The sequence below is a fragment of the Artibeus jamaicensis genome, unplaced genomic scaffold, assembly GCF_021234435.1.
Source record: "Artibeus jamaicensis isolate MK-2021 breed Jamaican fruit bat unplaced genomic scaffold, CSHL_Jam_final contig_3152, whole genome shotgun sequence".
In the NCBI taxonomy this organism is placed as follows: domain Eukaryota; kingdom Metazoa; phylum Chordata; class Mammalia; order Chiroptera; family Phyllostomidae; genus Artibeus; species Artibeus jamaicensis.
Window position 1 is genome coordinate 2,258,372 of NW_026521729.1, and position 25,144 is coordinate 2,283,515.

The 25,144-nt window shown below is 61.7% G+C and overlaps 1 protein-coding gene across 3 annotated transcripts in view; it reads right to left on the reverse strand.

The window, feature by feature from the left end:
- GNAO1 (G protein subunit alpha o1) overlaps positions 1-25,144 on the reverse strand; it is a 128,326-nt gene that overhangs the window by 5,791 nt on the left and 97,391 nt on the right. For 2 of the 3 annotated variants that reach the window (XM_037141530.2, XM_053663257.1), the window contains 3 exons: positions 14,406-14,566; positions 13,078-13,206; positions 11,524-11,653 (listed from right to left, as the gene is read on the reverse strand). In XM_037141530.2, the coding sequence (XP_036997425.1) occupies positions 11,524-11,653; positions 13,078-13,206; positions 14,406-14,566 (420 nt within the window). Of the gene's footprint in view, positions 1-1,685; positions 5,985-7,763; positions 7,918-11,523; positions 11,654-13,077; positions 13,207-14,405; positions 14,567-25,144 lie in introns of those variants that run through there. The other variant, XM_037141531.2, reaches the window with a different exon arrangement.

Here is a 25,144-nt window from a genome sequence, read left to right on the forward strand (position 1 = left end):
GGGAGAGGGTGTCCTCAGGGAGGGGTGAGGGACTCAGGGAGGTCACGACTTTGGGGGGGCTGCCTGCAGGAGTCCTGAGGGACCTGCCACAGCCCCTCTGGCGGGTTAAATTCAGCCAGGACGGACCCCGCAGGATGTTTTCAAGAAGGGCACAGCCCTTCTTCCCTGGGCAGGGCCTGACGTTCTATCAGGGGAAGCCAGGCAGCACAGGGGGTGCACATCTCTCTGGGAACAAACCCCATCTGCCTGGGAAAGTGACTTCATGAGATGCAGCCCCCTGGGGGGGGGACAGCTGTCCTGCCCTGGCCCTGGGAACTTGTCCACCCCAAACCCAGCTCCCTGGGTGTTCAACTCAAGCCCAGAAGTGATTCTGGGCTAGTAGTCTCCCTCTGAAGTCAGAACACTGAACCAAATCAGGGGCAAGAGCAGAGCGCCGACGGGGGCATCACTGGGCCTCATCACCGAGGTGGGCTCATCCCAGGGGGTGTGCCGGTGAGGTACCTGCTGGGCAGCCAGCTCACCTCTGTCTGAGCAGGAGGATGAGGGAGGCCATGGCACATGCGCCATGGCCACCGAGCCCCACTCTGCCAGCATGTCACCTCCCTCCTGTCCTTTAATCTCACCAACCCTTAGGGGCACCGAGAGGTGACCCAGAAGTGCAGAGACCTGCACCCGGCTCCAGGACAGCTCCAGAGCACAGGCCATGCAATGGGTCTGTGGCCTTTGGAGGAGTAAGTAACAAGGGTCAGGACAGGCTCCACACGTCCGCAGTCACCTCTCCCTCGATGGCCTCATTATCAGTGACCTGTAAGGGTGTCAGCCCCACCCCCGTTCGGGTGGCTGAGACCAGTGCGGGGTGTCACAACTGTCATGTTTCTGCTCCTCCCGCAGGGCTCTGCAGCAAATGCCTGTCCTTTCCCTTGGCCAGCCAGACGCGGTTTCCTTCCCAGTTCCCCCCAAAGTCTGCCCGTCAACAGCACAGTCCTAGGCTCACTGCTCTCGTGCTGTGGTGAGGGAGCCAGTTCATAATGCAGTGGGTGAGGTCTCCCTGGAGGCCAAGTGTGGGGCTGGGGGCCGTGAGGCTCTCGCTCCCTGAGAGTTCAGTCCAGTGGGGAGAGACGATGCACACCCCAAAAAGGGCTGCAGCCCCGGAGTGGCAGAGAGCCGGGGGACACAGGAGGCAGGGGACACAGGGCCTGGTCAGACCTGGGTTCCCTGGAGGGCCTTTCAGGAAGTGGGGAGAGAAGGGCGGATCTGGGGATGGGGAGTGGGGGGCAGCGGGACAGGTGCCACTGCAGACATGGGGCGCCGGCACTGAGACCCCTCCACAGCCCGGACTCATACTGGAACCTGCCACCAAGGAGCCAAGAGCACAGCTTGTCCTGACAAGCGTCCCAGAGAAAACAGAGGCGAGAATACAGTCAAAATGGGAGACGGCACCGTTTGAGAAAAGAGAAGGAAGCCAGAAGGGTCAGAGCCAGAGAGACGGCAGCCACCCACCCAGCGCCTGCCTGCCCCCAACTTCAGCAGAGCTGAGACCAGTAGGAGAACTGTGTCCACGGCCCAGCGTGGTGGCCTGGACGACACTGAGCACGCGGGGGGAAGGCCGGCCTCGGCCCTCCTGACAATCCAGAGCGGTGGGTAGGGTGGCCAGCCACCCGGAACCCTCCTGCCCCCGGCAGGTGTGCCTCTCCACCACGTGTCCCGCAGCCCAGGCCCCAGCTCCTGCGGGCGCGCCTGGCGGAGGTGTGGGCACCAACACAACACACCACTCACACTAGAGAAAGCTGGCACTTTTTATTAATGGTAGGTGACTGATAAATACATGACTGCAGCCCATAAGTTATTACAATGACTAGAGATTTATTAAACCCACGAGTCGCTCTACTTACAAAATTACAGTTAATTGGGGGGAGCAGAGGGGTGGAGGGCGGGACTACTGACACTAAGATGGATGGAGGGTTTGCTAAGGAGGGAGGGGCGCCCATGCCCGCCCTGCCTGGGAGGGGGGAGGGGAGCAGAGAGGTGGCAGTGGTGTGGGGAGGAAGCTTGGGGGGCAGAGGACTCAGGCAGTGGGCACTGGGGCAGAACCAAGATGGGGGGGCAGAGACAGGGAGGAGAAGAGGGGCTACGGGCAGGGGTGTGTGGAACTGCTGGTTCCGCTAAGAGGTGTCTCCACGCTGGTGGTCTTGGCACGTTGGGCCTGGGGGTGAAACTGTTCCATGCAGAGGGACCCCTGTGACTAAGAGGGCCAGGGACTGAGGACAATGGGGGGGGGCTTCGTTCTGCTGCTGCCTCGACCGGCCCCTCCCTTGACAGGGGCCTTCACGAGGCTGAGGTGGGGGTCTGTCTGGAGCCCTGGGAGCCCCCAGAGGGAAAGCCCCCCCATGCCTCACTGGGGGTCGAGCAGCCTGACCACCATCACAGGGCACAGCCTGCACTTGGGCCCTGTTTCCTGGTCTGGCCGGTATGTCCAGTCTCGCTGCCCTGAGCTGCTAGGCCCCTCACTCTGAAGGCATGTGGGCCGACGTAGGGAACTGTCTGGGGATGCTTGCCGGTGGGACCCCCGACTGAATCCCTGGGAGCTGCAGACCTCCATTCCCGAAGTCTGCCAGGCTGTGCCTGAGGCTTCCAGAAGGCTCAGAGAAGAGCAGAGGCAGTGGAAGAGGCTCGGTGCTCCAGGCTTCTCGAAGAGGGGGCTGGCCAGGCCCCTGCCTGGTCTGGAAGAAGGAGACTGAGGCCCGGATCGTGGTGGATTTACTTACTGAGGAGTGCACAGGCTGGACCGAGGGGAAGGGGGAGGGTCCGGAAGGAGGAAGAATCTGTAGAACCGGCCACACCTGGCATACGCTGTGAATGCATTAGGACTGAGCAGAGGGGTAAGCACCCCCCACTTGTCTTGGGAGAATGGAGGGGCAAGAAGGGCCTGGTTTTGGAGGCTCTGGGTGGGGTGCATACTGAAGGCTGCTGCCTGCTGGGGGGGCTGTGGAGACTCACTTCTGCCGGGCACTATCCTGTCCCCGGCCCCTGTCAGTGGTGCACAGAGATGGGCTGGGAGGCAGCGCTGCCTCCTGGCACCAGGTGCGGTGGTGGCCCTCTGCCTGGGCTCTGCCCCCTGGTGGGAACATGTGGCCACAGGTCCTCAGTTTCTGCCGGGGCCAGAGAAGACAGGAAAGGCCGGGGCCCTTGGCATTAGGCTTCTGTGGGGAGCGGCCCCAGACCCAGAAGATCAAAGCTGTTGGCAAGGGGCTCAGAGCCCACACCACCCCCAGACTGGAGTCGCAGGCTCAACAGCTCCCCTCCTGGGGCCTGGGGCGCTGCCCTACCCCGCAGCAGGCCCAAGAGCGTGGGGGCCTCTCTCGGTTCTCTGTGTCAAGGCTAAGACCTGGCTCTTGTGGAGGCATTTGGGGCAGGGCACTGAACTGGTCTAGGGGCATTGGGGTGGCGGGCACACTTTTCATGGGTTTGGCAAAGGCGACCTCCTAGAAATCACTTTCCCCTTGGCCCCCAAACACAGGCCACCCAAGTCACACCACTCACAACGTCTCCGCCTACACAGACGACGGAGCCAAAACTCATCTGCCATCTTAGCTGTCACTCCGCAGGGTGATGACCGGCGTGGGCGACGCAGTGAGGGCATTTGGCCCCAACACCCCCTCCTTGAGGGTTTACACTAGACAACCATGGGCACCCCGAGGGCCAGAGGCCCAGAGCCGCGCAAGAAGCAGGACAGAGCGTCTGGGAGAGAGAAGGCGGCCTGGAGCGGGTGGGGCAGGAAGGCCCCAGGCAGCCTGCTCCCCCAGACTCCGAGCGAGCTCAGCCACCAGGGAGGGCAGGGCCTGCAAGGCCACTGCCTTCCACCATCCCAGGTGGGCTTGGCCACCTCCCCCTTCTTGTGGCTGTGTTTGAGTATGGGGTCCCAGGGCAGAAGTGGGGGCACAGCTGGTGACTCCCGAGGTGATGATGCTGGGAAATGACAGCAATGTCTTCCACGTGAGGCAAAGTGGCAGACCTGGGCCGGGCTGCCCGTGGTGACGTGGAGACTGTTGGCTTCAGGTGCTGGGCTCTGCCAAGGCCCGGCCTGGCCCACAGGTGAAAGGACTGAGCGGACTGGGCTGGCTGCCTGGGACTTCCCACAGGGCCGGGCGGCAGCAGGAGAGCCGACTGCGGAGGGGCCGTCCCGGGGGCACCCAGCCTGCAGGCATTCGGGCCATGGGGGCCAGGCTTTGGGTCTCCCGAGTGCTGCGCAGAGCCGAGGGCCTGCTGGACCCAGGGAGCCCAGCACAGCTGGCAGAGAGGGGCTCTTTCCAGCTCCGGGGCAGCCAGGGGGGCAGCACTGGGAGTCCAAGGGTCTAAGCTGGCCCTGGGTTAGCGCAGCGCCCAGGCGGGGGCTGGAAGAGCAGAGGGCTTGGGCAGGGAGCCAGAGACCTCTCCAGGGCGGCCCCCTCGCTTCCCATGGGCACATGTGGCTCCCCAGGCAGAGCCGGTCACGCAGCACACAGGGTCTGCCTGGGCTGCTGGCTCCAGCCAGCGGGAGGCGCCTGGAGAGGGAGGGAGAAGTGCCCGCGGCCCGAGGCGGGCCGGGCCTGGGGAGCGGGAAGTCACCCACCCGCTGCTGCTCGGGAATCTCTGCCAAGGCCCCTCTAAGGGCTCCTAGGACTCTTCATAGAAGCGGGGGCCCCTGGCAGTGCCCACAGCCCTCCTCTGCCCCCGGGGCCTGCAGGACCAAGGGCTGGTGACACACCCCTGGTTTCTTCACCAAGACCAGACGAAGCTGCGCATTGGCCGTATCCACACCCCCCAGACCCCCCAGTGACAGAACCTCCAGCCCCTGCCGGTTCAAGTTGGATTCACTGTAAATTCAAGAAGAAAATGCTGGGCTATTGATACCTGGAGCTGCTGCCTGAAACTGGGTGATGGGGGAAGGTAGATGGGTCAGCCTTGGGCCTGCAAGGACGAGGTGTGAGGTCCTATGGCAGTCCACACAGGGCTACTTCCCCTCAGCACCCCTCCCCCAACCTCACACCCCCTCCTTGACACTGCCCAGGCACCGTGGGATTCGGGTCCTCCCCCCATGGACCATAGGCTGCTGCAATATGTCATGGGTCATAGAACTGTTTCCCAACCTGCGAGCTCCCCAGGAGGGCTACGAGGAGCCCCAAGGGTGTGCAAGGAAGGGCGGCCCAGAGAGAGAAGGTAGGGCTTCCACCCTGGCCGGAGAGCAGCAGGGAGGGAGGCAAGAGGCACTTGCTGAGGTCTGAGCCCTCGGACCCACGTGCCCTGGGCCCAGTCTCACCCTGGCTTTTGGTGACGGAGCTGCCCCACCCAGAGAGACCCCAGGAAAAGCTGAGCAGTGGTTCTCAGCACCCTGCCCCAAGGCCACCCCTACCACCTGCACAACCCCAGAAGACAGGAGTCGTCCCTGGGACTTCCAGTGCGAGTCACCAAGTGCAGGGGGTGCCCATTCTGGGCCACACGGTGGCCTTGGCCCCACACCCCCCCCACCCCAAGATCGAACACTCCAGAAACAGAGCTGGAGCCGAGGCCAGTGAGCTGCAGGCAGCCAGCCAGCGGCCCGTCCCAGGGTGGTGCGGGCACTCGGCACCTGCCCGCCCGGGTTACCACTCGCTCTGCTGTGGGGGGTGGGGTGGCTGTGGAGGACAGTCCCTCCTCCTGCCTTGGTGCTGGCCACTGTGTTTCTGTCAAGTGCATGAAAGGTGCCAGGGCTCTGGTTCTGGGAGGTGGGGGGCGGCAGGCTGGGCAGTGCGGTGAGAGGCTGGGAGGTGAGGCCAGGGATCAGTAGAGGCCACAGCCCCGCAGGTTTTTGGCGATGATGACGTCCGTCACGGCGTCAAAAACAAACTGGATGTTGTTGGTGTCGGTGGCACAGGTGACGTGGGTATAGACCTCCTTGTGGGCTGACTTGTTCTTGCTCTCATACTGGGCCTGGATGTATGCCACGGCTTCCGTGAAGGCGCTGGGGCCTGTGGGAGGAGCCAGGGGGGGACAGGTGAGACGAGGCCACGGTCCGGGGGCTGCTCAGTGACAACCTGAAGGAGAAAGCTGGCGGGGTGAGGGAACCTTAGCCGCCCCACTCCATCAATAGCGGGCCATGGAAGCGAGTCCACAGTTCACACGGTTTAAGAATCAGGCAAGAAACAAAGTGTCAAACCTCACTGCGCCTCACCTGTGTTAAGGGCGAGCAGTGGTTCATGAAACACCTGTTTTCCTTTAGCGCAGGCACCTGATGCCTCATGCAAATGTTCTTTTCTCCCGTTGGCCCTGCTCAGGCCAGTCGGGACCGGCCCCTATCCAAGCACAGCCCACCGGCAGCCCTTTCCTGTCCGTGACCCTCCAGGGCAGGCCAAGGTGGGCGGAGACTGCGTGGTGCCCGTGAGCCTCCCTGGCCTCCTCTCCTCTGGCCCCTCTGCTTTCCCAGGCTCACTGCCCGGGGACTGAGCACCGTCTGGATCCCCGACTGGCTGCCTTCCTCGGGGCGAGCCAGGTCGCTCTGCTTCGGAGGGAGCCTGGGGGGGGGGGGTTTCCAGGAGAGCAGCTGCTGCTGGGGCAGGGAGGCTCCAGGAACTGGGGCCCAGGAGGGGCTGCCATGGGCCTCTGCGGGAGGGCAGGAGGGGAGCTGGCTTCTAAAGCCACGGAGCTCAGCTGCAGTGGCTGCTGTGCACTCGGGGAGCCTGGGAGCGTTATCCCAGGAGGGGTTCCAGCATCTCAGGCCCATGGCACAGGCCTCCAGGCCTGGCCCCAAGGGTTGGCCAGAGCACAGCTCTTTCCTGAGCCTGGGCTGGAGGAGGAGACGGGGCCTCCAGGTGATCACTCAGGCAGCGTCAGCCCGGAACCAGCTTTGTGACTGACCTACCCACCTGCTTCTGCTGCCTGATAGGCCACAGCTGAGGTCAACTAGGGAGGGAGGCACAAACCCCCAGTGTGTAGCGAAGGGGAGGCTGGCGGGTGGGTATGAGGGCTGCTGGGCTCTGTCCACTTCTGGCTGCTCGATACTGGTGGCCTGACCTCGAGGAAGGGGCGATAGGCTGAGGGGCGGTGGTCAGGCTGGGGATGCCCACTCACCTCCCTGACCAGGCCCTGACCATCCGGAAATGCCGGCGGGCACCTGGGCTGCTCCTGCCACCCTTGCTGCTCTGTGGTTGTCCGCCCACCCATAGTTAGGTAAATCCACAGCAACCCAACAGAGGCACCTCGTTACCCTCAGCACCCTCCGTGGGGAGGCCAGGTCACTGCCGCCGGGGTCTCCCCACTTCCTGCAGGCCCCTGGAACCCCATAACGCCATGGGGCAGGTGTTAGGCTCCTCGTTAGTTATCACCACAGTGGCAGCAGTGATGGTGACGTTCACCCAGCACCTGCTTTGCACCAGCTGCCGGGCTCGGCGCTGCGCTCACTAACTCACGGGGCCCACCCCCGCCTCTCTATGAGGGAGCGCTGGAAAACCACGTGACTGCCCCCATGTCTCAGATGCGAAGACTGAGGCGCTGAGCAGTTCCATAACCTGCTGTGAGTGGCAGAGCCAGGGGCCTGGTGGTGAGCCCCCCTCCCCAATACTCTCTGTTTGTGGGGACCAGGCTGAGGCTCCCACGGGCTGCTGCGGTCACACAGCCAGCACTTCCGCCCCGCCTCCCCTGGGTGACTTCGGTTTCACATCGGATTCCCTGCTGTCAGCCCCGGAGCATCTGCAGGGCACAGTATGCGGGGTGGGGCTCCAGTTGGCCGCCAGGCGCCCCACCATCCTTACCTGTGTACTCGGGGAAGCAGATGGTCAGCGGGGACTTCTTGATCTTCTCCTCGAACAGGTCCTTCTTGTTGAGAAACAGGATGATGGATGTGTCTGTGAACCACTTGTTGTTGCAGATGCTGTCGAACAGCTTCAGGGACTCGTGCATGCGGTTCTGCAACAGAGCGGAGAGGCCAGTGAGTGCTGGCATGCGGGGCCAGGCCCACTGCGGCCACCACACACTGGGACAAGCCAAGGAGAGGTCCACCAACACGGCCGGATGTACCGCCAAGGGACGGAGACGGAGGACCCACAGAGACAAATGGTACGTGGTCCCCTCTTCATTCCACACGCAGGCAGGGTGGGGTGGAGCAGGGCGGGCAAGGTGGGGAATGCTGTCCCCGACGCCTCCCTCCCCCAAGAGGGCTGATCTGGGGTGGGGCAGCGAGGTCACTGGAGGTGGCCAGCTGGCGGAGAGGACATGCACCATGCACTCGGGGGCAGGGGCTGCACCACCGTCCAACACGTCTACACGGAGCCCAGGGCCATGCAGATTTCTCTACTGGGTCTCATTCAGGTTCGCCAGCGGGGGGTGGGGAAGGTGCACGCATTCAGTCGGGGCACATTAACCGAGGACTGAGATCCTCGAATTAATCCAGAGTTGGAAGCAGACACCAGGGGGGACAGCGTCTGGGGGGTGATCTTGCTGTGGCCTTGGTGTGGTTGGGGGCTGGGTTGGCTGGCTGGGCCGTGGCTGAGTGGGGGGTCGGCTCTGAGTGAGCTGCGTATCGGGGCTGGTTTCTCAGTCGAGGGGCCAGAGGAACCCCAGGATGAAACCCAGCAAAACAAGTGAAAACAGAGGAACATAAAAACCCAGCAGAAAACATGAGAGAGAGAGAGGGGAAAAAGCCCTGGAAAATTGGCTCCACCAGTCTTGGGGCTGGGAGGTCAAGGCCGGTCCATCCTGGGCCCCCGTGCAGGCTCACAGAGGCCACGGCCACCCAGGGACTGCGGACTGCGTGGCTGGTGAGGAGTGAGATGCGAGAGTGGGTGGGGGCAGGCATCACAGCAAAGTCACCCGCGGGCCCCGAGAACCTGCTGCTTTCAACTCTCAGCTGACGGTTTCCACTGGAGGGAGGTGCTTCATACCTGCCCGGCTTGGAGCTTCTCTCAGAATCTGCTCATGGTTTTGGCCTTGGTTTGGCAAGTTAAGGCCCTGATGGCGGTAGTGCCAGTGGTGGTGATGCCAGTTGTGGTGGGCCCAGTGCCGCTGGAGCCGTGGGCCTGGGGTACGAGGACAGGATGAGGCCCTGGGCTCCTGGGGTGCGGTGGACTGGGTGGCCAGCTGGTGGGAGGGCAGCCTCCAGCCCCAGGGCTCCTGGGTCTTGGCCAACTGTCACCCCAGGTCAGGGAGGGATGCGTAGGGCTGACCAGAGAGGAAGGCTGGGGACCGAGGGCTGGCCAGCTGGGCCTAGCTCTGGCTCTCAGTGTCCGTAGTCCATAGCGAGCCCGACCACTGCTGTCTCCTGAGTGGGGTCCCGAGTGCAGGTCCTTGCTCTTCACAGCTGCTCCAGAGGCTGAGCGCCCAGCATCACCATTTTAAGGAGCAGAAAGTGGAGCGGCTGCCGCGTGACACAGTGGCGGGGCCAGCACTGGATCTGGGGCCACATCGTCCTGTTCCGAAGCTGCCCAGCACAGCCACCGGTCCCAGATACACAGCTGTCCGCTAAGTTCTGCAGCAGCAGTGTCGCTCCTGCTGCCCTGGACCATGAGCTGCCGCCATCCGGGCTGTTGTTGAGTCGGAGGGCCCACTCCTGCTGCCTGGAGGGGCGGCTGTCCTGTCCTGGGTCACACCACTGGTCCGCTTTGGGGAGGAAAGGGCCCCAGGAGGAGTCCCCAGCCTGGGTCCATGTGCCTTGGTGTCCCTAAGGTCTTCTGCTCTGGCCCTTGTGAAGAAGGGCAGGACACATGGGGAGAAAGAGGGAGGTTGGGGAACGGCGGGCCAGGAACAGGAAAGGCAGGGAGGCAGAGGAGCGTGGAGGGCAGGCACCCCAGGACCTGGGCCCTGCCCAGCAGCAAGGGCCGGGGAGGGGTGTGCTGAGGGCTGGCCAGGGCAGGCAGGCCGGAAGGCTACCTGAGCTTGGTCCTGGAATCTGCCCAGCCCCATGGTTGCTGGAGGCCTGAGGACCATGCAGCTCTGGCCTCAGGGCTGCCAGCCCGACCCAGACATCCCTCTGCTCCCACCCTGTGCTAGAGAGGTGCAGGAGAGGCCATCATGGCCCGAGACCCATGGGCCTGGGACTGGGTTTGAGCTGTCTGCAGGCCTGGCAAGGCAGGTCCCAGGGGAGGGGCCTGCTCAGGGAGAAGGGACTTCCACTCTCCAGCCCTTCACTTTCTTTGAAACCCACAGCCCTGCCTCCCACTTCCAGGTCCTGCAGGAAGAGATGGACCAAGTGGGTGCAGCTCAGACCACAAGGTTGGCCACTCAGACCATGAACATCACCTTGAAAAAGCATGGTGGACCAATGGTGACCAGGGAGCCAGGATGCTCCTGTGCACGGTCCAAGCACAGCCCAGGGTGCACGTCCATCCCCGGCCTGCCCTACGCGATGGTGACCTCAGATACCACACCCCGCTGTGGTCCCTGAGAATGACGACGGTGTTACCAGAAAGAGCTGTGCAGTTGAGGCCCCAGGAGCCTCCCCCAGGACAAGGCAGAGCTTTGGGGGTTTGCTGAACCCCAACCCAGTGGCGCATCCGGGCCTGGAGGCGGGAGGGCAGGGCAGACAAGCCAGCACCTGGCGTGAGTCCAGATCACCCACCCAGGCAGCGGCGTCGGCAACAATCTGCCAAAAGTTCCCTCAGGACGGCGGCTCCTTCCCATACAGCATTGCACCCCACACGGCCGGCACCCCAAAGCCCAACAGATCTTCACCACAGCCTGGGGGACCAGCAGGCAGGGCTGGTGAGGAAAGGAGACTCAGGGAGAAGACAGGCCTAGCTCCAACCTCAGTGCAACCAAGAGGCCCCAAGCCAAGGCCCATGAGGGCTGCAGACAGAAAGAGCTGACCGTGCCATGGGCATGACCCGCAGCCCAGGGGCCTGCTTCCCTGGCGGGTTGTGTGAACGGACCCCCGCTGTGTGGCTGCAGACCAGATGGGGACTCTCAGTGGACCCCCGCCAGGACAATCACCAGGGACAGTGCAACAACCAACATGGTGCACTGTCCCAGCATCACGCGGAGGCTCTCGTCTGTCACCAGTGACCCCACAGGTCCGTACAACCGTCACTCCCCCTTGACAGCGGCAACTGAGGCAGAGAGGGTGCTTCCCGAATCCAGCAGCCTGGCCTGGTGGGCGCCCCACTGAGGCCAGGCTGGCCGTCCCCCCGGGCCCTGGGCCAAATTCGACGCGCACCAGATGCACTACTGTCTCCCCGGCGGCCCGCCCCACACACCTCTCCCTGCAGCAGCACGGCCAACAGAAAGAACTGCTGTCGTCTTTTGTGCACGTTCTGCCCGGAACACCCTGATTTCTTTTAGGGTTGGCTTCATTCAGATCTGGCCCGATGGGCTCCGTGACTCTGCCCTGTTTACTGAAGGAGTGCTTACTGCCCGAGACCCAAGTCGGCAGAGACGTCTGGGAGCAGTCTGCCCCTGACCCCCTGAACCTGGGTCTGCGGCTGCCTTTTCTGCATCGGCGACACTTGCCCAACGACGGACCCCAAGCTGCCGCGGAGGCTGATCACGGCCAGGCCCCTCGGGGCCCCACGGGCCACTCACCGTGGTCTCGTCTTCGTGGAGCACCTGGTCATAGCCGCTGAGCGCGACACAGAAGATGATGGCCGTGACGTCCTCGAAGCAGTGGATCCACTTCTTGCGTTCAGATCGTTGGCCCCCGACGTCGAACAGCCTGTCGGCGAGAAGGGGAAGCTGGGGTGGTGGGCGGTGGGGCTCAGGCAGGTGTGGGCTCCTGGGTGAGCCCCAGGGTGGAAAGAGGAAGGGCCGGGCACCCGCTCGAGCCCCCAGGAGCTGCTCCAGGTGCGGGGGCTGGCACCTCTGCCGTCTGTCCCATGGCAGGGGTCTGCTTCCATGCGGCGAGTCGGATACCTGCCCGCACACCTCCAGGGTCTCCCTGGGAGTGCGCCTCGTCTGGCCCCTAAGTCACACCTCCGTGAGGCCCCCCTGTCCGGAGCACACCCTGCTCCTGGCTTTCTCGGCACGTCTATTCCTGTCTGTGCTCTGGGCAGAGTCCCAATGAGCCTAGAGGGAGGCAGGCAGGGACTGTCACCTGTTAGGTGGAGGACAAGCGAGGCACCTAGGGGCTGAGTGCCCATGGTGCTGGCAAGAGCCGGCATGGAGGGCTGGGTCTGAGCCAGGCCTGTCTGCAAAGCCACCTGTGCTCAGCCTCGCCTCCTGTCAGACACCGCCCCTGGGGGGCCCACGGGCGGTGGGCAGAGGCTGTGGACAGGCGGGCAGTGCCCTGCAAGTAACAGCCGTCTCACACCCTGAGCCCCCAAGCAAAGAGCTCTGCAGCCTCAGCGGACTCACAACTGTGGGGGGTCGGGGGCTGGGCCCCACATGCCCCAGGACCCTGGCCCTGGAGGCAGAGGACTGTAGCCAGACACCAGACTGGGCTCCGGGCAAGGAAACAGCTGTGGCTCTTATCTGTCCCCACCTCCCCAGGGTCCTGCTCTGCCATCTGGAATGCCCGGTGCGGGCCGATGGCCTCTGCCGCCCCTGCGGAGAGGTTACTCTCGGACTTGGCCTGTGGGGCAGCGTGGTGCCCAGGTTCCTGCCCTGTGCCCCCCAGGGGACAGCGGGAGAGACTGAGGTGACTGGGGGGGGTGGGAGGCACCCAGGCTGCGCTCCCAGATTCGCGGGAGGCGGGAGGCACCTGCACCCAGCGCAGCACCCAAGGCCCTGTGGACAGGCCGCCTGCCAGGCCTGGGCCAGGACGCAGAGCCTCGGCCCCTCTGTCTGTATGAGAACGGGCAGGCACGTGGGGAGGGAGTGGGCGGCCAGAGGTCTGCAGCTCAGCCCTTCGGGCAGGCCGGAACACAGGGTCTTACACCCGTCCAACCCTCCTGGCCTCTCTTCCTGTTCCCATGACACCCAGAAATCACACCTACAAGGCAGGAGGGGCAGGGCAGGTCGGTTTCACCTCTCCATTCCTCAGCCCCACTGCAGGACCCCTCTTCCAGGAAGCCTCCCTGCTGACCCCAACCCTGCACTTGGTGGAAAACAGACCTGCAGACGCGTCCCTTGTCCCATCTAACTGTCTGTCCCAACACAAGGCCTCCAGGAAAGCCAGTCTGTGGGGGCCCCGGGCCTCACCGAAAGTGAAGGTTCTTGAACGTGAAGTGGGTTTCCACGATGCCGGTGGTTTTGACCCTGGTTCGGAGGATGTCCTGCTCTGTGGGCTGGTAGTCGGCGGCTCCAATCCGGTCCAGGCTGTCCAGGTAGCTGGGGACGGCAACACACGGGGCCATGGACCCAGCTCTGGGCACTGCTGGGCCACGCCCCTTCAGAGCCCAGTGTCCGCCGGGGCCCCTCACAGGGGGAGATGGCACCACCCTGACCGGGCTGGGAGTGGGGGCTGGAGGGTGGCCGCACACTCTCAAAGAGCCTCTGATTCAGATCACAAGGGGCTCTGCGCACAGTTCTGGGTGCAGGATCACACTTCTCAACGAGACCAATGTGCTTATAACACTGCCTCATCATTTCTTCATGACAAAATAATCAGGGCCACGGCTGGGTTCTGTTCTTCACATGTGTGTGTCCCATCCTTAATTCCCCAGTTAAATGCACTGTTTTATAGATGCAGGGGTGTCCAACCTGTGGCCCGCAGGCCGCATGAGGCCCAGGATGGCAATGAATGCGCCCAACACAAAATCGTAAATGTACTTAAAGCCTCTACTTTGCTCATCAGTTTTCCTTAGTGTCTGTGTACTTAACACGTGGCCCAGAGACACTGAAAGGTCAGACACCCCTGGATTAGAGAGCTGAGGGCCAGCAGAGGTCGGCACCTTGCCCAGCTGAGAGCCAGGCCTTGAACCCGGACATCTGGCCCCAGGGTCCCCGCTCCAAGAGGCCCCCAAGCATCTGGCCCTTCCACACTTCCTCAGAGTTTGCCAAGGGCTCCGTGGGTCTCTTCCCATTTGGTACTCTTGGAAGGGGGACTCCGAGGTCACAGAGCCGGAGGGTGGCTGGGCCTGCATGGGGCCTGGCCCTTCGCATTGCGCTGTCACTTCCAGACAGACCAGGCCTTTGCACCTGGACTGTGACCTGCCAGGAGGTGGGATCAGAAGGAATCAGGGGTTGGTCCACAGTGGGGGGCTGCTATTTGACATAAGATGGTGGGGCACGCTCCTCAGGCAGGTTGGTGTTTGAGTGGAGGCTGAAGGGAGTGAGGGGTGAGCCTCCTGTGCTCCAGTGGAGGGCCAGTGGGTGCAGAGGCCTGGACTGGAGGAGGAGCCAGGATGCATGCTGGGAGCACCCCTCCCCAACCCCCCCCACGCAGGAGAAGCCCCTCCCTGTTTCCCCCCCAACACACAAGGCCAAGTGTCTCCCAGCTGCTCTGACCTCTGCCCCACCCATCCCCACCCCTTGCCCGCCAGAGTCGCCGCCCTGCTGGTGGCCTCCCTCCTGCCCAGGACACTCACTATTTGGCCGAATCATTGAGCTGATACTCCCGGGACCGGTTAAAGCACTCCTGGATCCCTGAGTCACCCCACAGGCGCATCATGGCGGACAGCAGCTCTGGAGAGAAGGGCTCAGTGTCTTCCATCCGACTCACCACGTCACACACCATCTTGGCGTCGGCCTGGGTGGAGAGATGGGTGGTGGCTTTGAGGCTCAGTGGGGACAGAAGCCCTGGCTGGGCACCTGCCAGGGCACCAGGACAATGCTCAGCCCTGAGCCCGGTCAGGAGGAGCAGGCCACGGTGCGGACATCGCCTGCGCCTCCAGTTACGGGTGCTGTCTGGTTTGCGAGTGCCCTGGGGGACGAGTGTCTCCGTGCCAGCCTTCCGAGTGGCTGTCTCAGGGATGTTTTGCAGCGGGGGCTCCGACCATGCCTGCACAGCTCTCGGGTTTCTGTGGGCAAGGCTCTGCTCTGCACCCCCCAGCGCCAGCTACACCCACCCCCCAAGCCCTGCTTCCATTCATCCTGAGAACAGGGCTTCTCCACATCTTTGGGGAGAAGTCTGTGTTCTTGGCTAAGGTAATTTTCCATCCTTCTTGCCCCAGGTGGAGCAAGTCCCAGCCACCGGGCATTTTGGCTCTTTGAGAATTGAGTGCAGCTGCAGCCTGGGCGGGGCGGGGGGGGGGGCGGGATGCACAGAGGCCGGCGCTGCAGTCAGTGCACGTGGCGGACACGCCCGACATCGGTGCTAAATCTCTGGAGCGCTGCAGGCCCTTGGAAGTCCTGAAGTTAAAACTCAGTTTTATTAACTTTACTTACTTGTGTTTTGCCCTTGACCTGTGCCTGCTTTTCCCTAGTATTTGGGCGGGGGGGGGGGGGGAGGATTGGTTAAACAAGGGAAGGATAAAGGGGTGGGTAATGAGATGGGGAGCCCGCCCTCCCTCTGTCTCTGCCCCTCCCCAGTGTCCAGGTGGGGGGCAGTTGCCATTTGCTTAAAGGCAAACGTGCGGAGGCGGAGACTCCACTGGAATCTCCTGAAAGGACTTGGTGACTTACAGGTACGGTCTCCGTGCCTCTCATCTTGGGCACCCAACAGGGTGTCCCATCTTCAAAGATGACCAACGCACACACACAGCACCGAACCAGGAGGGAGGGGCCTGGCCCTGAAGACTCGGAAGGCTCTCCAAGCAGCGAGACTAGCACCCTCCACTGGACAGTTCACAGGGTGTTCCTGGGCACATGCTACTTGCTTAGCCATTCACAGCCACCTCGTGGTGTCGAGAGAGCCTACATTTCGGGCCCGAGGCTTCACCGGACCTGTGTCCTTGCTCTTTGCAGTTCCTCCCCCTCCGGGAAGGACACACTGCCTCTCTCCTTGACTGTAAGTGTGGCCAGGGCCTCGCTCCAGCCCACGGAAAAATGTGGCACTTTTGCACCCAGCCCTTAAGAGGCCTTGCTTGTTTTGGGCCACTAATGTCGCCATGAACGTACCAGTCCCTCCCATTCATCCAGGCAGGGGACGAGAGGTGCACACCGCAGAGCTGAGCCCGCCCTGGGTCTCAGATCCCCAGCTGAACCCCTTCCTTTCCCATGAAAAGAAGTGACTGAGGCGGGGGAGGTGTGTGAGACAGCACGGTTGTGACAATACTAACTAGTACAGTGGTCACTCTAAGTGTCAGGAAACTGAGGGCCAGAGAGAGGAAGGCGCTCACCTGCGCTCACAGATGGGAAGGTGCAGAGCTAAGGCTCAGACCTGGAGTCCGACTTCATGGCCGACCTCCGGAGTCACCCCTGGGTGCTGGGGGCCATCGCCTACTACAGCACCGCTGACGGCAAAGGACTCTTGACAGAGGGGTCTGCACCAGGGGTGACACACATGACCAGGAAGACCCACACTCTATCAGAGGTGAGTGCCGATTCGCTGTCCAGCTTGAAGTGGGAAAGCAGGAGCCAGGGGCTGCAGGTGAGCCCCATCCTCACCCAGCCTGCCCTGGAGGCTGCCTTCCGCCTCTGCTCCTGGGTGTGTGGTGGGCTGCCCGGTTTGTGCCGAGGACAGATGGGAGTGGGTGGGAGAAAACCCCGGCTCCCTTGTGCCCACAGGGAGACACTTCTGAGATGTCGAAGCCCCAGCTGCCTGAAGCTGTGGCCCACCCATCACCGGACCCGGATTCCCTGAGTCACTTCCCCAGTCCCTCAGCTCTTCCTGAAATGACTTGTAAAATAAACTCCGGTCTCTGGGTCAGCTTACAGAGGAACCCAAACCAGGACAACAAGGTGGCCGCCTGAGCCCAGGCCCTGGGCAAACCTGTCCGCTGAGTCTGCACACACCTCTCCAGGTGACAGAGCCTTGCCCAGAACTCCCTACTGCGGCCTCTGCCTCCTGGCCTGGTGATGTGGAGCCCTGGCGTGGCTGGGAGCGGGGTGTGCCGGGCCCACCGTCTCCCTAACCTCCCTAACCATGGCCCCCAGAGTTGGGATCTTTAATTCACGGGCACAGCAGTTACAACTGGACGATTACACTACTCGAGCCCTTTCAACCCCCTGCCTTCTGACTGAGCCAGAGGCGGGCGAGGCGCCCCAGCCCATGGCACGTGGCCCAGGGAGTGAGCAGGAGGTGCTGGAAATTCGCAGGTGTCCTTTGGGGCGGGAGACACACAAAGGAAACCAGGTCAGCTCCTGGAAGGTCTGCGGCCGACAAAAGATTCTGCACAAAATGCACGTGGGACCGAAGCTGCTGGGGAGACTTTTCCAGAATCGAGCTGTTTCCGTGCCAGCGCCTGTCGGCTGCAGAAGGTTGAGGGGCAGGTTCTGGCAGCTGTGCCCCCTCCGAACGCCCACCCTGGGAAGGAGGCTACCGCAGGCCCAGCCCACATCCCAGATCCAGGTCCCTGGACCCTCGGCTGGACCCAAAGGGCCCAGCCTCCCAGGTTCCCAGGGTGGAGACCAGTGTGTTCAGCATCTGAGCTCCCTGGGGCTTCGGCATGGACAGCTGGCCCTGGGGCAGGGCCTTGAATGCCCCAGGCAGACAGTGAGTCAGGGAGGCAGGGGTCAGAGAGCAGTGTGGGGGGGTGGTTAGCCTCCACCTGAGGCTAAAAACAGGGCCCAGGCCTATGAGTCAGGTGCCAACATTGCCGATGCCGCCCCCAGGTGGCAGGGTGACCTCGGGAAATCCCAGCCCTCTCCTGGCTTGCCAGGAACACAGCTGGTGAACTTGGCCAGGCCTTCCACTTCCTCCTTCAGGCCAGGTCTCTGAGCAGGGCCTGAGGGGTGGGCAGGGCAGTTGGCTGCCTGCTGGGGGAGAGACGCACTTCGACCTGAGCCCCCCAACAGCCTCACGGGGCAGCCACAGGGAGAGTGTGACGTACAGGCCTCCGTCAGCAAGGCCACCTCCTACCACTGGGTGTGTTCCTCCGCGGGACCTGGAATTTGGGGTCCCGCTGCAGCGGGACGCACTGCACAGCTTGCGGCCTGGGAACTCGCCCGTGGTCAGCCAGGGGCCGGGGCTGTCCTTCCTGCTTCATCCCCTCACCAAGGAGAGGTGGGGGGCTGGTTCGAGGTCTGTGCTGGCTGTCCCCTCAACCCCAGCTGTCCCTCTCAGCTCTCCCCCAGCTCATGTTGCCAACAAGGGTCCAGACCCAGACCAGGAGTCATCCTAGGCTGCACCACTTCCCCCAGTGTCAGGCGCCTGGCTGGTTCTTCTCTGAACTCCCCTTCAGCCAGTCTACTTCTCCCCGCCTCCTCTTGCACGTGCCCAAGTCCGAGTCACTGCTGTCTTTCTCCTGCCTGCCCCAGGTCCCCTCCCGAGGGCTCCCTGCCTGCCTCTTGCTTCTCTCCAGTCTGCCCCCCACAGGACACCAACCACACCTGTCTCCGCTGGTACAGGTGCCTGCAGCCCAGGGCAGGAGCAGTTTCCTGATTTTCATGACACCCTGGGTCTCGCACAGTGTTTAGGACACAGTTGGAGCTCAGCCACATCTGTGAGAGGAACGGATCCTTGGCGTTTTAATGTCAGGCATGGCCCCTATTTCTCACTCCATCCATCCCACCCCCCTCCCAGACATTCCCATCTTACCGATTTCAGTAAGATCTGCGTCTAATGCAATCACGTACCTATCAGGTAGCCACCCTGCTTAACAGGGGGGAAACTGAGGCTCAGAGGTGAGGTAACTGGCTCCAGATCACACGGCCAGTAACAGCCTGGACCCAAGGTGAACTTTGTCTACTGTGCTCCGGCCAAACACCCTGGACCTGTGTCTCAGACAGGGCTTGTCACCTGGGGCCAGCGCTGAGGACTCACTGGTGCCCAGTCCAGCCCCCTGAGCAAAGGGAAGGGTAATGGGTAAGAAGGCTAGGAGGGGGGGAGGGGCCCAGCCAATACGCCCTGGGGGACTGCGGAGGGTGCCAGGTGGGGCCCAGCTCTGGAGGCGACAAGCTTAACAAGCAATTAATAGTGGCAGAGGAGGTCCTTGTCCCTGTGTCTGCCTGCCTTCCTAGATCGAGGGGACGGGGCCCAGTGTGGTAGCAAGGGTGGCCACGCTCCTGAGCTGGCAGCACCCAGGGGTCCCCCACTGTGGTACGCCAGTCAGGGGGTCTCTTGTCACGAGGACATGTGCTTCTGGGGGCTGGTTATGAATGAGCTTGGGAAGCAGCACCTGAGATCCAGGTGATGGCTGGCGGGACTGCCCATGGGCACCTAGGGGTGAGGGACTCGCCATTCGAACAGCTGTCTCCAGTCAGCCAGCTGGTCCCGAGGGCCAGACCCCACGGTAGGGGGAGGGGCCCAGGTAGAGCCTGGCCTGCCCGCCGCCCTGGCTCCCACCTGCTGGGGCACAGACAGCGCCCCTGCCCTAGCACCTCCTGCTCATGCCTCCCAGAGGCGTGGCTGGTGCTGTGCCCCACCATGGGGTGGAACAGGGGGATGGGGTGACCAAGGGAAGCTGGCATCTGTCCAGCTGAGCCACTGGCCGTGACGGCCCCTGTTTTCCATTCCCTGCCAGGGGCTTGGAGGTGCCTGGCACACTTGGCACCTAGACTGAGATGCCCAACGTCACTTGTAACACTCAGGTCTTCAAAATGTGTCCCTTCTCTTCAGGGCAATTCGGACTTTTCAATACACATCAGTGGCAAAGGGGCTTGGAGCTGATGTGGAATGAAGAGCCTTTGCCCTTCCAAGAGATGAGATACGAAAGTGTGGGGGGAAGTGAGTGGGACTTTTCAGTCAGGTGACCCGGGTTCAAGTCCTGGCTCTGCAGCTTTTAGGCCTCGTGACCTTGGACAGACCACTTAACCAGCCTGAGCCTCTGGTCTCGTGGGTTCCCACTTCCCAGGGTTGTTTGTGCAGGCTAAAGATGCAACACAGCTTCGCAACATAAAAAGCCCTGCAAATGTTAGTTATTAGATGCAAAGATGAAGTTCCTCCGGCACAAATGACAAGCTGACATTGAATAGGCCTGCTTTGTACAAGACTTCAAGCAGGCATGATCATCTGATAACAATAATCACAATAATTATAATAATAACCCCTTCCATCCGAGGAGCTGCTTTGGACCTCTCAGTCTCTCCCCCCATCACTTATCTTTCAGGCCCAGGGAAGTGTGAGTGCGTGAGTGCACACAGACACACAGACACACACACACACAGTCCTCTGGCTGCAGGGAAAAGCATCCACCCGGCCCTGCCCTACTCCATGCAATGTATCAACAGTAGTCCCAGCTCCCACCAGGGGGCAGGAGCGCACAGGCCACGGAGAGGGAGCCTCAGAAACTGTGCAGGGCAGAGCCGGGCCAGGCCCCAGGGAAAGGGCTGCCTTCCTTGGCTGTCGACTGTGTTCCTCCAGGGGACAGGGCAGAGAGGTCCAGCTGCCAGAGGTCCAACCAGGGCACTACAGCTCTCGCAGGTGGAGACGGCAGTGGTGGAGAGCATTTTGGGCACTTAGTAACTGGCAGACCCGTGCCACCCAGGCCTCTACATCTGGGAAAAGTCAGCAGTCACGGTCCGTCTCTCTCACACAGGCAGGGGTGCGCCCCTCCCTTCCTCTGCAGCTGGGCCTCCAAACAGTGTGGGGAGTGGTGGAAAGGGGGGCCCACTCTCCCACCTCCCCCAGGAAGGGAACTGCTTTCCTGGCCCTGGGCTGGCTGATCACTCCCTGACTGTGACTCTCAGCGAAAGTGATGCTGTCCCAGGAGCATTTTAGACATTTGTGAGGTGTCTATGTTAGTGGCAGTAACCAGGGCCCTACAAGCATGTAGTGGTTGGGGACGGGGACAGACATGCTTGGGTTCTTCCTTCACTCGGGTGCAGGGGTTTTAGCAAGGCCTCTGTTCAGCAAGTTTGGCATGCTGAGATCTCGGGTCTCAGATCCTGGGGAGCTGGGGGCCTCCTAGGGTACCTCAGGGAAGGAAGGGAGCCTTCCTAGTTCCCCAGAAAGATCCTGCAGCAGAAGCAAACATTTGGTGCTGTTTCCAGTCTTTTCTTTCAAATCCGCCCATCCTTTCTCCATCCATCCATCCATGCATCCGCATATCCCTGTAACACCTAGCTAGGGTGCATGCCTTTCAAACATCCTGCATCCACCCACTTAGCCATCCACCCATCCATTACATCATCGGCCTGCCAGCTGCCTTTGTTCCTCCATCCACTCTCGTCCACGCCCACCCACCCCTCTACCTTCCTTCCGTTCTTCCACAGCATCTGTCTATCCCCTAATTATTCATCATTTGTGCACCCATTCCTTTCATTTCTCTTTGGTCTATCCAGACACCCACCTACCTATCCACCCATTTTCTCGTTTATCCACTGTACACCCACTGCCGAGTGGGGCCATGGCCTCAAGAACGTTCATATTTGGTGCAAAGAGAACATACCATCTGACTCTCCACAGCCCATGAGTTGGTACCTTGGATGCATCGGGGAGAGTTGCCCCCCTGACTGTCCTGCCCTCTGTCGCAGGACCCGTCGTGGTAGGGCCTGTGGCCTTGTTAGAGAAGGCTTGTCTGGGATCTCCAGGTAGGTTCAGAAGGTAGCCCAAACTTCTGGATTCTTCGGGGATTTGTCCTAGGCCCTCTGAGGACCTCCTCTGGTCGGGGCCCAGGCTGCCTGCTGTGGAGGCGGCGAGGGCCTGGGATTTCTGAAGGACCTCGTTTTCTAAAGGATCACACCCCTTCCAGAAGCAGCGTTTTCTGCTATTTTTTTCAAGACCTAGGAGCTGGGGGTGGGGAGGTGACTGTGGCCTGAGTCCTCCGAGGCCCTGTCACTGGTTGCAGCACCTGCCACCTAAAAGCTTCCAGTAGGAAGCCACCGGTCAGGCTCTGTGATGGGTGTGGCTTCCCACCCCTGGCCCAGTTACGTGGGAGGAGCCAGTGCCAGACCAGTGAGCGTCCCATCACCGCAGGCTGGCTTGGCCCACGGCAGGTGTTGGGCACAGAGCGGCCAGCAGGATCTGCACCCTGCCTGCCCAAGCCCTCATCCAGGGGGCAAGCTGTGGAGACGGGGACGGCTCCTCCACGGAGGCGCTGCTCAGCAAGGCTGGGGCCTCATGGAGCAGCCGGCCTGGGGCGGAGGCTGTAGGAGGGGGGTCTGTCTGGGAGACGGGCAGCGGGGGCTGAGCTGTGCCCAGCGGTCAAGTTCTTGAACCAAAAATTTGAGGACCGCTAGACCAGACCACTCTTCCCCACACATTGTCCCCCAGCACCTTCATAACTTCTGCCCAAGTCCTGCTCCACCCGAGGTCAGCCACTTGTTACCTTTCTTAGACACGTCATGCACTTCACAAACTTTGTATCGCTATGATAAGCGAAAGCTCTGTATGAAGTGTCATACTTTAAATAAAGATACCCATGTGTGTACACAGTCACAACAGAAGCAGAACCCGGGCACGGAACCCCAGCAGGCCTTGCAGCCTGTGGCCAGCTCTGCGGACAAGGGGGCAATGCGGGGTGTGAAGGGTGGACTGGCGCCAGCCTGGCTTTCCAGGTGAGGTTCTCAGGCTAAGATAGGGGAAGGGACCCCTTCGACTTGGTGAGCCCGGGTCAGTGAACGTGGAGGCCCAGTTCGCCACCTCGCCGCTGGTGGCACACACCCCAGCTTGGAGGGGCCTTGGGCAGACGGTCTCTCGGGACCCTCCAGCCAGCACATGCCAGGGCCAGGGGACGAGGCTGGGAGGTGGGGCTTTAAGCTACAGCCAACAGCTCTCAGTCAAAAAATCAAGGATTATGAGTTTTGGTCGCAGGCTAGTGGTGGTTGGGTTGGGGCTGAGGAGGGACCGTTTGGGTCAGGGGCCAGGGGCCAGGGATGGCCAAGCCAGTAAGCCCAGAGGACCAGAGCCTCCCCAGGGTCTCCTATGAGCCTGGGACCTGGCAACACACGCGCGCACACACACACACACACACACGAAAGACCTAAGAGACAATAACAGTGGCTAGTATTTAGCGAGCACTTCCCTTGGACTTTGTTTCATTGAATGTCTACACGCATTACCATCTTCCTTCTTCACAACCAGAGGAAGGAAGCACAGGGCAGGAGACTGGCCCGCGGATACTGGAGAGTAAGCGGCAGAGCTGGGACTTGAAGCCCAGCTGTCTGGCTCTGGCAATTACGCTCTTGATCACTGTGCAGCCTGACGTCCCCTGTGGTTTAACCACCTCTGGATGACCATGAACATGGGGTCAGTCAAGGTCCCAGCTGCACAGACCTGGGCATGGGAAGGTGGTCAGATACCCCAGTGGGAAAGGCCTGAGGCCTCTGCTCTGCCTTCCACTGGGGAAGAGCCGTGGGCAGGTCCCTGAGTGAGAAGGTCAGCAGTGGAAGCCCCCGCCAGTCGGGGGTGGGGGTCATGGTGTGCTGGCTCAGGCTGACCCTCAGTCCCTGAAATGGCAGGGCCACAAAGGAGGCCGGTGGTGCCACCTGGGCTCGGATTCCACTCCCCACCGAGGCACGTCTTGTTCTCCTTTGTCCCTCCCTCTCTCCTCTCACGCCTTCTCTGTGCTCTTTTTATCCCAGCCCCGACCAGGGCACGAGCCTGCCTGTATACCATCGTGGCTGAGTTAGAAAAAGGGAGTTCTTTCCTCTGGCTGCATGGCTTGGCCAGGGGAAGCAGGTCAGATCTCAGCTCTCTGGTGGCCCCTGGGTTAGGGACTGTCCCGCAGGCCAAAGCCTACGGTAACCAAGCTGAAGTTCAAGGAGAGTGCATGTGAAGTGCACGGGTTCTGCGTGCCCCGGGGATGCAGGCGATGACAAGGTCCTGGAGGGGCGGCGGTGCCAGAAGCTGGAAGGAGCTGGTCCCTGAGTCACCTCGTGGGGGAGAGCCAGCCACCCACCCAGAGTACCAAGGGGCATCTATGCCTTCCTTGCCTTTGGTGTGGGGGTGCAGCAACAGTGAGTCTCCCCCCATCTCCCCACCCCCGGAAGTCAACTTCTGGTCTCACCTTCATTGAGAAATGATGGTCCCAAGTTGCCTGGACACAGGTGCAGGGGAACCAGGGCCTCTGGCCTGCTAAGGAGCTTTGTTGTGGTGACTTCCGGTCTCCCAGCTGCCACCCTCCTCTGACCAGGGAGCGGGAGGGCGAGTGCTCAGCCCCAAGGCCAGCAGGGGAGAGGGCGGGAAGGAGGGAGGGAGGGAGTCCACTCTCCCACCTGTCCTGTCCACCTGTCCCCAGCAGCCCACTTGTCCTCCAGGGAGATAGGCTGTCCAGTATGCAGGGCCTGTACGTCACCAGGACAACTGGTTCCTGGGAGCCACTAAAACCAAATCCGGGACTGCCCCTCCCAAGCCTCTAGGGCCTCACCCAGCCACCAAATAAATGAACTTGAGTAAAACCCCCCAAAGGACGATCACTTTGCCCCACATTCCACGTTAGACTTGACAGGCTGAAAAGGCAGGTGGGGGTCTAGCCCTGATTTTTTGTCTGCACCCCTACCTCCTCCACCCCAGTCCTTCTCTGGGGTCTTCTCTCGTCACCTCCCTCCACCGTCCTGCCCTGGTACCCCCATCCTGACCTTTCCTCTGACCCTGCTTCCCTGAAAGACACTGTCCTTCCCACTTCCTCCTCTCATCTCTCACCCCCCCTTCCATCTCCTGCAGGGGCTCGGTGCCCTCCCCATTGCCAGCAGTCCACTTCTCCAGGTCACCTCAGTCCACCTGAGCCCTCCTGTCCCCTTTGTGGACCCCACACCTCCACCTGACCCGCATTTAAGTCCCCGAGGGCTCGGTTCTCCAGCCACCTTCTCCTTGGGCTGGATCTCACCCAAGAACCTCCTCTGTGTGGGGGCTGCTGCGTGACCCCACCTGATCTCTGCTTCACTGGCTCCTTGACCTGGTCTCACCCTCTCCCTGCTCCTGGTCTCCTACTCCTATGGCCTCTGACACCATGTTCCTTCCCATCTCCTAGAGCTTTCTGCTGGATCAGCACACCACTGCTGTTGACTTAATTGACTCATTTAGAAACCTGTCTTTTCCTAAACAATCACACCCAAGAAATCAGAGGGGACCACACAGCCTTTTTCCACCCAGTTCTGTGCTTCCCATCCCACAGGCTGGAGACCCTGAGGTCAGCTCCTCTAATTCCCAAGAATGGTCATATTCTTCCCAAAAGGTCTGAACTCTGACCCTCCCCTTCCAATGCCTCCACAGGTGGTTGGCTCCTCACACCCTTGGGGTGGCTTCCCCTGCTCTGCCCCGGGAGCAGAACAGGATCCTGCGCCTTCAGTGCCTCTCTGGGTCAGACAGAGGCCCGCGCCCCTGCCTGCTAAGTTGAAAGGGACT